The 12,482-nt window shown below is 51.2% G+C and overlaps 2 protein-coding genes across 2 annotated transcripts; both read left to right on the plus strand.

The window, feature by feature from the left end:
* Window positions 1–643: 643 nt before the first annotated feature.
* On the plus strand, window positions 644–3,166 carry LOC308428784 (major urinary protein 1-like; the record flags this gene model as incomplete). Its single annotated transcript, XM_080927357.1, has 6 exons — window positions 644–742; window positions 1,431–1,567; window positions 1,775–1,848; window positions 2,514–2,621; window positions 2,789–2,917; window positions 3,138–3,166. The coding sequence occupies 6 exons, from the start codon at window positions 644–646 to the stop codon at window positions 3,164–3,166; spliced, it is 576 nt and encodes a 191-aa protein (XP_080783483.1).
* Window positions 3,167–7,847: 4,681 nt separating this feature from the next.
* On the plus strand, window positions 7,848–12,042 carry LOC308428786 (lipocalin 1-like; the record flags this gene model as incomplete). The annotated part of the gene is given in 7 exon segments (XM_080927358.1): window positions 7,848–7,952; window positions 8,640–8,651; window positions 8,655–8,773; window positions 9,504–9,577; window positions 9,786–9,893; window positions 11,182–11,277; window positions 12,017–12,042. Coding segments are annotated over 7 exon segments (540 nt in total).
* Between the last annotated feature and the right edge of the window lie 440 nt (window positions 12,043–12,482).

Raw genomic sequence — 12,482 nt, forward strand, 5'->3', positions numbered from 1 at the left:
GGGTGTCCTCCTCAGAGCCCAACCCTGCCAGCAGCATCTTGCAAAGAGAGTTAGGCTAAAGCTTAAAGTTGGCAGTAAGGTTGCCATAGAGACTCACCCTCTGCTAAGTACAGGCTCAGCTGCTCCAAAACCACGCTACAAAGTGACCTAAACACCCAGCTTCCTCGGGAGCCAACATTCACATATCAGGTTAAGGCCAAACCCCATGGGCAAAAATGCAGGTCTCATGCCCCATGGGGTTTGGTAGCTCAGCTTTGGGGTGTTGACCTCAAGAGCCCTGGTCTCTCCCCAGAAGAACACGTGCATCCTGCCTACCCTTTACTTGTTGAGTCTTCAGGACTTGGCCCTCGGCTGTTTCTCCAAGCCAATGAAGTGCCACGTCTAATGTGTTCCAAGCTTACCCACTAAGGCACCTCAGTCCAGAAGCCAAGTTACATAGTGTTCCAGTCCTGGTCTGCACCCTGGCTTCACACAGGGCTGGCAGCATCCTCCCCTGAACCCCATGCTCTTGCAAACATGTTGGCTCCTGTGGGTGGGGCAGGGGTGGAGGGACTTCCTGCCTCAGAACAGTATATATACAGCAGGTAGGAGCCTCTGTGCACCCACATTCTGATTGCTTATCCCACGAAGGCTCAGGGGAAGAATGAAGCTTCTACTACTACTGAGTGTGGGGTTGGGCCTGGCCTGGACCCTGCAGGACCAAACTCAGTTTCCTGGGTTGAAGAACTTCCACCCTGAGCAGGTGATGCCCTGGGGTCGCTGAATAAGGCAGGGACTCACCCAGTTATTTTTCCAGGTCTCTATTACCTTACAGAGTCTTGACAGCAGCTCACAGCAATGGGGACCTAAGGAGTGGCATTCTACTTGAGGCCAGGGACTTAGAGACACTCTGTCAGGTCCCCTACAGGTGAGCCACTTTAAAGCCACACTACGGCTGGCCAGGCCCAGGAGAAGCCTAAACCTAGGACAGACAGGGTAACCAGGTCCTATGTGTCCTGCTGCACAGAGACCCTGAGGCTCCCATATGGTAGAAGACATTAGCACTCTTTAGAGATCTGGAGAACAGAGAGCCACCACATTCTAACAGTGTTCTCCATGGTCAGTGCTATACTGTGCTGGCCTGTGGTTGGGGTGGTAGTGAAACAGTAGTCCAAAAGGTTCCTTCTCAGTATACAGTAAGGATGAGCTGAGGCCTGTACTCTCTTCCTCTGCAGGACATGCCCGGCTCCTCCTGCTGTGATCCACTGTGATCCGCTGTGATCTGCTGTGAACCACTGTGAACCACTGTGATCCACTGCGATCCGCTGCGATCTGCTGTGATCCGCTGCGATCCGCTGCGATCCACTGTGAACCACTGTGATCCACTGTGATCCACCAGGCGAAGGCTCTCCAGGCTCTGTGACCAGGATAAAACTTTCCTCTGTCTGCAGGTGTCAGGATCTTGGTACACTCTCAACCTGGCTTCCACTGACCGGTCTGCTATTGAGGAAGGAGGTCCCTATCGGTGCTTCATGACTGGCATTTTCCTCCTGGACAATGGCAACCTGAATGTCTCCTACTTCCACAGGTATTTTGGCAGGCCAGGACCTCTGGTGAGGTTCTGAAGGGCCACATTCTTCTCACTACCTTCCAGCTCCCCACCTACTCAGGGCTCAGATCCTGAGAAGACCCTGGTAATACTGATCCTGTGGGAAGCCTCTGGAGCTCCCTCTGGGAGAGCCTGGAAGGACCCAGCTCCCACAGGCATGGCTCAGAAGGGCTGTTTTCCCTGTAGAGAAGATGGAGTGTGTGTGGAGGAATTCTACATTGCAGAGGAGACGGACACACCTGGACTATACACCTTTGAGTGTGAGTGAAGAAAGCTGCCGCTCCCTCCCCGGGTGGCACAGTGGCTCATGCAGTTGTGACACTTGCTGCACTGCAAATGTGACCGAGCAGAAAGGACAGGGATGGTAGCCCCACAGAGCTTGCAGCTATATCTTCAGAAATTCAAAATCCAAAACATGTGGCTTCAATCTGGGTCCCCAGGCCTTCCCGCAATCCTCCGAAATGCAGCACAGTTTACCCATTGTCGAATGTCAGGCAGTGGTAGGGAGGCTGTCAGGGAGGAGAGACCCCGGAGGCTCACCCAGCTGAGGCTCTGGAGTACTGTGTAAGGGTTTCCCTTTGAGGCAGATATTGCTCAGTGTTGGTAAGTGAGGGTCAGGAGTCCAGACAGCAGAAGAAAGAGTGGGAGACCCTTGAACCCTTCCTCTTTGCTGGACATGCCCTTCCTTCTCTCTGGCCCAGAAAAAGACCCAGTTCAAGAGTCTAGAGGAGAAAGGGTTGGGGAAGCAGAGCAAGAGAAAGGCTGAGGCAGAAAACAGCAGCTGCCTGGTAGGCTTTCCTGATCTGCCAGAGCCTGTGAGCTGACTATGTGAGGTGGAGTCAGGCTATGCCAGCCGGGGTGGTGCAAGGTACCAGGACGCACAGGGACCCAACAGACTCTGTGACCCTTTGGTTTCTTGTCACAGACCAAGGCAGAAATTATCTGACGTTTGCGGATGTTACTGACGAGTTCATCATCATGGATCTGGAAAAACAGACAGAAGGAGGCACCTTCATTGTGTCTGAGCTTCATGGTGGGTGCTGTTCGAACCCAGAAGGCTGCAGAAAATTTCCGGGATCTTGAGTTAAAGAGGAGGGTGGGGAGGGCAGGGAGGCTGGGGGCTGGAGCCACTCTCCCTACCCCAAGTACCCTCCCCACTGATCTCTGTTTTCCACATGCATCCAATCCTATTGGCTGTAGGCAGGAGTCTGTTCACAGATGAGCTAGTATTGGAACATTATAAGATGCACACATCCAGAAGAGGCATTGCACCGGAGAACATTGTGGACCTCCGCCTGTCTCGTAAGCTTCCCTTCTTACAGCCTCTCCGTGGGGATGGAGCCACAGTAGCTGGGAGGATGGCGGGAGGAGGGGTCTGTCTGGGACTTAGCAGAGCTGGGCCTGATCGGAAGGGGGGCCACTGGAAGAAAAGGAGACTGAAGTGATGAACTCTGACTTCTGCATCCACTTTGGTCTGCAGCAAGATGTAGCTCTTGAGGTCTGTAGGTGACTCGACTCCTTCCAGTCTTCATCCCCTATTTTCTGGCAGATTTTGCAGGGAGCATCTGCAAAGTATAACCCCACAGTATAATAGCCAGGGCTTTTAAATGGTGTTGCACCCAGGGCCCAGCCTGAGTAAGAACATTGTGGGTAGGGGGTCAGGAAGACTCGGGTTCTCTCCAGGACATCGGGGTGCATGGATACATACATACCCTTGCATGTTCCTTGTGTGTGCACGCACATGTACCTCTGCACAAAGCTTGTGTGTGTGCACAACCTGTACTCCTGGCCACTCCTCTGTCAGCCATGTTCACCGTGGTGCTTTGCTTGGAACCCCTGCTCTGCATATATTCTTCATGGATCTGCAGACCAAAACAGTAGTTCTCTTTCCTAGGGCCTCCTGGTCCAGGCTCTCCCCTCATTTCTGTCTCCTGACTTCTCAGGAAGTCAGTGTGAGCCCTATTATCCCATGTCCTCCAAAGCAGCACAAGCGTGCAAAGCTTTCACGGGTCCCTTAAAACCCTCTCCCTAAGAGTCACACTCTGAGGTGGGGACAAGGGCTCAGGGGTTGGTGGATTTGGGGAATTATGGCCCTGGTGGCTGACTTGGTTGACCATGTTGCTCTCCTGTGTATACAAGGCCTAGGAGATAAGACCAGCAGGGTGATGATGGCAGGAATGAGGCTGGGCCATGGGAGGAAGAAACAGAAACTCCAGGGCACTGACCTGGGGCCGTGAGCTCCCTAGATTGTGTAAGTTCCTAGAACTGGTTAGAGGTCAGTCACAGAGCATCTGCCTTCCCCAGGTCGGTGTGACACATACTAGTCAGCGTTTCCATGACTTACATCTCTTGAAGCTTCTGACATCCAACGCTGACCCACCCTTCTCTGAGTGTAATAAATAAACTCAGTATCTGCTCAAGGCCTCCTATGCTTTCTTTCTTTCTTCTCTCTTTCTTTCTTTTTTGGACTTTGAAAATATTTTATTTGAATAGTAAATATTTATACAGTTGAGACAGTTCTATGGAAGCTTTCTATAAATAGCTAACAATTAAGAAAATGATGTATGTAGAAAAGAGATTGCATTTAAAAGTAAGAACTGTCAGTTGTACAAGGGCCTTGGGGCTCCTCAAGCAGAATAAATGGTACGTTGTCTGTAATTCCCTCGATAGATAGAAAAGTTAAAACTTTCAGCAGACCCCTCTAGAAAAAAGGTTCTTTCCTAAAATGCACAGTGAAATGTCAAACGTGGTGGGGGTTGGGGGGGGGATGCTCACACCAAAAAAAAAAAAAAAAAAAAAAAGAAAGAGAGAGAGAGAGAAAAGAATCTGCATTCAAATAATATCATAATCTTCATAATTAATATAAATAAATAAAGAATAAATAATAATCATGCATAAATCAACATATACATGTAAAAGGAACTCAATAGTCCTACCTCAACAAAGATGATCAAACCAAGTTTCCTGTGAGATACAGAAAGAGAAGACTCCTGTTGCGCCATGGGGGTGGGGGACACAACGCAAGGGGGGGTGGGGCCCAAAGGAGTCACAGCGAGAAGACCAGGGTTACTGACACGCCACACCAAGAGAAGCAAAGACACTTTCACTCTGGAATGGGGTTAGGGTCACCCCCACCAGATCAGGCACGGCTGGCACGTTCTCTTTGTGGGTCTCCAAGTGAAGGCACAGTTCTGGGGGCCCGGACCGAGGGCACACTCTAGCAGGCTGGACGCACCGGCACCTGAAGGAGGATCACCTGTCTATTCTCAGACGGTGGCACTTGTCGATGTGCCCGGGGAGCTGTAGAAGGTGGCCGGGCAGTACTTGCACCTCCTGTGCTTTCTTGGCTGTACCCAAAGGCCACAGGGATCCTCTGCTCAGAAGGAGCTCCCCCAGGGAGGGGTGGTACTCACCTAGCTTCTGATAAGGTGGGAAGGGAAGGTGTCCCCAGGTAGAAGTCCAGGGTAGCAGCTGGGCTCTGAGGAGTCACAGGGAGTTTGGGATTCTGGAGGCTGGGCATCCCAGGACAGATCTAGAGAGGACCCATTGGTGTATATCTGAGCAAGCAAACGTGAATGACCCAAGGGGTGTGTGTATGAGTTAGGGGTCATTGCTACCTCACTAGGGTCCTTGACCACCCTCCCTTCCCAGAACCTGGACCAGCTCTTTTCAGATCAGCCACAACCATGTCAGTCATGTGCAGGGATGTTCTGTCCTCTAGAACACAGGCACACATCATGGGGTCTCTCAAAGCCTGAGTTATTTTGGCCAGGAGCAGAGGATAGGACATCCCCAGAGCTCTATGCATACAAAGAAAGATCTGCAGGTAAGGCCAGGCACTCCCTGGATAGCTTCTGGCTTTTCCTGATGAGTGACCATTTCCTGCCTCAGAAGTCAACTTAACTATGAAGTTAAGGAGCAGACAAGTACCTGGCTAATGTCAGCGAACTCAGCCAGTGGGAATCTGGACTTTTGTCACCCCATAACAAGCTATTCCTTCACCAAATCTAAAGATGGAGCCAACCCCTGTGTGCAGATCTCTAGAGTATCCCTGAACCAGGTCCCTGCAGAACAAAAGAGGTCAGAGCCCGGGGAAAGGGCCAGAGAAGCAGACAGTGCAGAGGAAGGTCTTGTATTTGGCATGAGCTACGTGGAGAGCTGCTGGGACCTGCTGCTCTTGGCCTCAGGTGCCGAGACTGGTAGGGGTTGTTGTCAGTTACTGGGTTATGGGTCTCATGTCTGCTCTACCACAGGGCTGCTTGGGGAGGTGGGACTTGGGGAGTTTGACTACACTTACCCCACATTGCCACCAGGGCAGGGGTGCTGGGCTGTGAAGGAGCGCCCAGACACCGCTCAGGGGTGGAGAAGTGCAGTCTGAGACACAGGAAAGCTGGAGCTGGCTTGGGAGCCCCCAGGTCTGTGATGAGGTTGGGGTTGTGAGGTTCACAGATTCTTGGACATCCAGGCGCTTCTCAGAGTCTCAGAAGAACTGAGAATGGGGTGGAGCCTGTGGACTGGGATGGGAAAGGGGAGCTCCTGCTAGTGTAAGACTCAAAGTGAGTCGTAACTCCCGGGAGACCTCCCCCCAAATGAAACAGGAAAATGAAGTTCAATACAAACGCAAAAGGCTTATTTTCTGGTGCACTGGGTCGCCCCTCAATCAGTCCCTCATAGCGAGTGACTAGAAGGCAACCCCAAAGGGCTGTAACAAGCAGTTTTTATACTTTTTAGGGGTACAGTTTAAACTTATTGGCTAAGCATATTGAATCTATTGGCTAACAAGCACAGGCAGATTGAGACACACATTTGAACTCTATCTGGGACCAGAGGGTCAGGTGACTATCAGTCAGTACATTTTGCAGTTTTTCAAAAGTGTTTCTACTCCTGAGAACTGTGGGTGGAGATTGGAACTTGGCCTAGTCTTGACCTGAGGTGGATGTAGTAAGGTGGCAAAAGCCCCTAGGGTCCTTCACTAGTCCCTTTGGTAGGCCTTGACTTGATGGCTTGGTGTCAGTTTTGGCTGGGAGCACAGAGAGGCTTCAACAGGAGATTAGACAGCAGCTCTGTAGGCAAAGGCCTTCTCCATGGCTCCCCACAAAGAGACAGTTCGTGGTTCCAAACCATTTACTGTCATGGTGGAAAGTGGATGCAGAAAACCATATCCCACTTCTCAGGGTGGGCCTAAGATTAAATACCTTTTGCAAGGAGGAATGTCTGGGAAGGGAATCTTGTTGGCAGCACCCTCAGGAACTCTAGGTACTTCATTAGCATGGAGATCTCTGTGTTGAGCCTATATGACTACTATATATCTCTTTTCCTATTTTCTTGGTCTGAGATGTTAGGAATGTTTCATCTACATGTGGAAGAGCTTGGGGCATTGCCCTTACATGACTGACGGCCACAGATCTATGGCAGGGGGAGGGGCTACATGACAGGGGCCTGGTGCCCAGGAGCAGGCAAAGCTCCTACCGTCTCTTCAGAGTCTCTGGAGCTTCTTTAGCTCAACTGAGGACTAGGCTCATATTTCACAACCCCCCAGTTGGCCTTCAATATAGACTTGGGCCAGAAAAATCTGAAAGAGGTGCTTGGAAAGTGGATATCCCATAAAGTGGATAGCATCAAGGAGTGAGCCAACGTGGGTCTGACTCTAAAGCAAAGGGAGACACTAGAAAAGTGGTCAGCTCATATTGTCCTGGATCCATGGGACACAGTGGTCATGTGGCTGGGAGTTACGGTTGGTGAGTTACAAGTACAGTAACATCCCACACTGGCCGGGAACTCACAGTCTTCAAGTTCTGGCCAGAGAGACTATCTGTATGTGCCCACGCTTCACTTTGCACCCCAAGGAAGGAGGGAACTATCTGGGTGTGAGGTGAACAAGGATGTAGGAAGGTCCTTTCACTCCTCCTCTTGTAGCCAGTGGTAAAGATACACCAAGAGGCTGGCAGACCTGTGGGTAAGGGGCTACACCCTGAGGGGATAAGAGACATGCCTAAGGTCTTTAGTAGCCTAGCCACCAGCCTCTCCCTGGGCTCATAGGACAGACTTGAAATGTGGTTACGCTGCCCCAACAGGCTCACCATGTTTGTGACTCACTAACTTGAGTGTCACTGGGCTCTGTCAGTCCTAGGGAAGACTGGCATGTGCAGGATTTGGAGGTCACCTAGGTTGGCCAGCAACAGCTTAGGGGAAGTGGGATGCTTGGGTGTTCTGAGAGACAAGGAGCTGCTGGAACCTGCTGCTCTTGGCCCCAGGAGCCATGGTACTGGTGAGGGTGTGGCTGCTGATGCTGTTCTTCAGTATAGACCTGGCCCAGAAGAATCTGGAAGAGGTGCCAATACAGCCGGACTTTGATGCGCATAAGGTGAGTACCATGGCCAAGCTGACCCAGTGCTGGGATCAGGACTGGGTGCAGGTCACACCAAGGATGTGCTCCAGCCGGGGGCAGAGGCTTGGGCAGCCTGGCCTTCAGGAGCGCTGGCAGACACAAGGAGCATTGACTCTGAGGTCCTTTCCCGGGTAATTGAATCTTATGGTCCAAGAGCAGTCTCAGAGGCTGTAGAGTCTTGACTATTGAAGCAGAGCCACAGCTAGGGTGACAGTCCCCACTAGGATGGCATGCAGCAAGTACAAAGTAAGTCTGTCTCCTGTCAGTCTGCCTGTCCATCCCTGGGTCTTGTTCTTAGATGTGAGAACTGTGGATGGTGCCAGGCTGGGAGGATGAGTGGGAGCAATTCCAAGCCATACTGCTGCTGGGGAGAAGAGCTCAGAGCAGAGGTAGGAGGGATGGAAGGGTGGGGGAAGGGCTAAGGGAACAGAGAGGGAAGGGAGGCTAAAAGAGGGCAGAGATGTCTGTTTCCAAGTAGGAAGCCACCACTTATCCTCTGATCTGGGACCCCTAGCCATTCGCCGACCTTGGGGGTAGGGTTGGCCAGTATACATTCTGGGGACCTGTGCTCACCTACTGGCTAGGCTTAGAGGTACCCTGTCTGTACATTGAGACTGAAAGCTCAGAACTAGCTGCCTCTTTGGTCCCCATGCCCACACACAGGTGGAAGGACGTTAGTTTACCATCCAGCTGGCCACTAGCCTCAGAGACCTGGTCTTGCCCACTGACCCCCTGAGACTTTCCCTCCATTCCATCTGGACTAGAGACAGTGATGTGAACTTTGTGCTGTTTGAGAAGTGAGTCTGCATGGTAACTCCTATCCCCTGCCCAGAGCCCTAAGGGGCCAGAGGAAGGCTGTCCTGTGCCTCCGGGGTGAAGGCTATGGCTTGCAAAGAGCAGGACCCAAGACTTCAGAGAAAAGGCTAGCAGAAAAAGGCACATAGCCAGCTGCCTAGCTTGACTGACACTACCTTAGGTATAGCCCACAGGGTCTGCCTCTGGCCATGGAGGGAACCTCAAGTTTGGTTCTTTATGTGATCCTTGCTATTTTAGTGGTGAAGTTACCTGAGGTCAGTGGCACATGTCTTTAATCCCAGCATCTGTGAAGTAGAAGCTGGATGATCTGAAATCTAAGGTCATCCTTAGCTATATAATGAGTCCAAGACCACACTGGGCCCCAGGAATTACAGTGTCTATATAGAGCAGGAACAGCCAGAGACAAACAGGTCCGGGTCCTGATCCCAACACCCAACATTCAGAGAACAGTTTGGTCTCAGCATCTTCTGGGAGGTCTGGCTTCATCCAACTGTGAATAAGACCCCATTCCACTACTTCCTGTGAGCCGCACCTGTGGCTACCAACCTCTCTCTCCATCTGTCTAACCCCAACAAAGGCTGTTCCCAAACACTGGGAGCTGAGAGCTCTGCGGAGGTCTTCAGTGCTCTCAGCCAGATCAGCACCAACACTTCTCTATCCTGAACCAGCTACATTCTCCGGCAGAGGTATATAAATGCCACTTCTTTCTAGAGGAGAGGGGTTGTGCTCAGGATTTAATGTTACTGTCCATCCAACTGGACTCCAAGGCCAGTACCAAGGAACCTGTGAGTACTTCATGGGAAACCTGGGCCCCCTGTGGAAGAGGGAGGGTCAGCTGGGGAGCCAGAGATGCTTCACAGAGGCAAACACCTGGAGGAGCTGCCAGCTGTGGGCAGGCCACACTTCCTTTTCGCAATACCATGTTCTCTGTGGGGAGGTGGAGACCTGGGGACAAAGGGCAGAGCATTATGTGTCACGCCTGGTTCTCCACAGTTGACGGGGGCAGAGTGCATGTACATTTCGTCAGCACTGACTACAACAACCTCATTCTTTATGTGCGTTTTGAGGACAATGTAGTCATCAACCTGTGGGCACTTCTGGGTAGGTGATGGCTTTTCCCAGCAGTGGCTTCTTTGTCTAGGTCCTGTGGGTAGGTCTTGGTCACTCCCTATTCTAACCAGAGACTATCTGTAAGGGGAGTCTCACGGTGGCTGTTCTGAGGGTGTGGGCAGCTCTAAGCTGCAAGCAGTCATTCCACTGTAGGGCACAAGGATTCTCACACATGCACTCACCCTTGCTCACCTCACAAGCACAAACGTTTGGTCTTACAGTCTGCTGCTGTGCTGGGGGTTGGGATTAGTAGAAACCGGGTCCTTTCAGGATCCCCAAAAGGATGGTGTGGGGAGGAAGGGCCTGAGGGGCTTATGAGGAGGTGCCAAGCAGCTGTTGCATCTTGAAACCTGGAGGTACATGGGGTTGGCCACAGCCAGGGTCCAGGGTGACACTGAGGACAGCCAAGAGTCTTGAGCTCTGAGAAGGATGGGGGTGGGGGAGGGGTGGGGTAGTGCAGATAGATGTGAGAAGGATGAGCATGGGGTAGTGCAGATGTGAGTTCAGGGGTGAGGTTGGGCTCTCTGGGGTCTTCTCGGCAAGGACCTCACTTGCTTGTTAGAGAGACATTACCTGTGCTAGAACCCGACCTGCCCCTGTCCCCTTTACCTTTCTCCTGTGTTGGGAATAGAAATCAGACGGGCAAGTTCTCTGTAGACGTTAGGTCTGGTTCTTCCTTCCATGCTCCCAGAAATAAGACTCAGACTTAAAATATATTTACAAATACCTCAGCCACATAGCTAGACTCTTCTCTGACTAGATCATAACTTAAAATAACCCCTTTATTTTAACCTACATTCTGCCATGTGGGTGGTTACCTACACTCAATACCATGTATCCATCTTGACTCATATTCCTGAGGCAAATCTTCCTTCTATCCCAGAATTCTTTCTGCCTCCCAGATGTCCCACCTCTATTTCCTGCTTAAGCCATAGGCCATCAGATTTATTATTGACAGGTGCCACATCCTATCAATAATAAGATATTCTCTCTACAGTTCTCTACCAATTGGGCCACACTGGTGGCCCCAGACATGCTTTTAGAGGAGACAACAAAGGGACTGTTGTAACTACTGGCAAAGGGAGGTAACTGGGGAGATGGTACTGTCATCCAACTGACCCCAACATACGCCCTGCACCTCAGAAGGAAACCAGCATCAGGCAACTGACAGTCAGGGGCTCTGTACACACTGCCTGGGCTCTGTTTCTTTCTTGTTTACCCAGAAGAAGAGCTGACAGCTTAGAGGGCTTTACCCTCACTTCCAGTTCTCTAATTTCAGCAAGAAGAATGCTTGAGTATCCCATGTGGCTGGGCAAATACCTGAGATTTGTAAAGAAATTCTACCTTCAAAAGTCCCTCGTCTTCAACATAGCTGGTAAGAGTGGCCCTCTAGCTGCTTCCCAGCGGTCTAAAGAGCTTTAGACCTCCCTTTCTCATCCACTACATTATGCAATAACACAGGAACGGCCTTTACCATGTTGCTTTTTGGGGCAGACCTGTGCTAGGCAGCTCCCCTGCCAGGCTTCCCATGGTGCCTTGAGACACAGTGATAAAGCACATGCTGGCTCCATGCCATGAATGTGCCTAAGAGACAGTCCCAAGTAAGGGAGAGGGGCACAGCTAGGAAGAGGGCCTGTGTGTGACCAAGATCTTAGGGTCCCATGACCCAATCGTGGAACCCCCGTGCTCCACCATTCAGGGTGTCATTTAATTAATCAACATGCACACAGCCATGTCTGTTCTGAGAATTTGGCAACACATGGGAGAAGATGGACTTACAAAACTTCAGGTCACACCTCATCAGACAGCAGCAGATGAGCGGGTTGTGACTGAGCGATTTGTCAGGAACACAGGCTGCGAGGGCCTCCTTCTATATGCGGAGGTCAGGAAGGATGTCCTAAGAGAAACTCAAGGTTCCCTGAAGAGGGACCATGCTGGGATATGAGGGGAGCCATTACCACACCACAGGCTATGTGGCCATCATGGGGGCCAACAGGCAGGAGGAAGGGCAGTCTTGGGGAAGCAACATCTTCATACTGTGATTGGTTTCTTGTCTGATGGATTTGAAAGCAATCAAGTGAAGACTTTAATCCCACCATTTCTCTTCTCCACAGACCAGTGTCCCCCAGATAAAGCCTAGATGAGGCTACTGCTCGAGGCTTTCACAAGAGCCCCTCCACTTTCTGCTGCTTCCGCCTCCTTCCATCTTCTCAGCACTGGCCAGCAGCTGTGTTCCTCCTATGGGTACAGAACCCAGAGCCTGGAACCTGAAACTGGCCAGGAGACCAGAGCTGACCCCTGCCAGCTTTGCCTTTCCTCACCTACTTTCTCTCTGTGGTGATCAATCCCATCAAACAACACAAATAGACACCCAAGGCTCCCAGCTTGGCCTGTGGCTGAAGGAACATTCGGGAGGCTTATGAGCTATGAGTTTGAAAGAAGGTGAGCAAGTCTATATGTTCAGAAAGCTTCCAATTTCTTGCACACAGATTCTTGCACACAGAAATGATTCTAGAGGGATGAGGAATGGCCCAGGGCAGGATGCTTGCCTGGCACACTCCAGACCTTTCCATCTATCTT

This window comes from Micromys minutus, assembly GCF_963924665.1.
Source record: "Micromys minutus genome assembly, chromosome: 13".
Taxonomy (NCBI): Eukaryota; Metazoa; Chordata; class Mammalia; order Rodentia; family Muridae; genus Micromys; species Micromys minutus.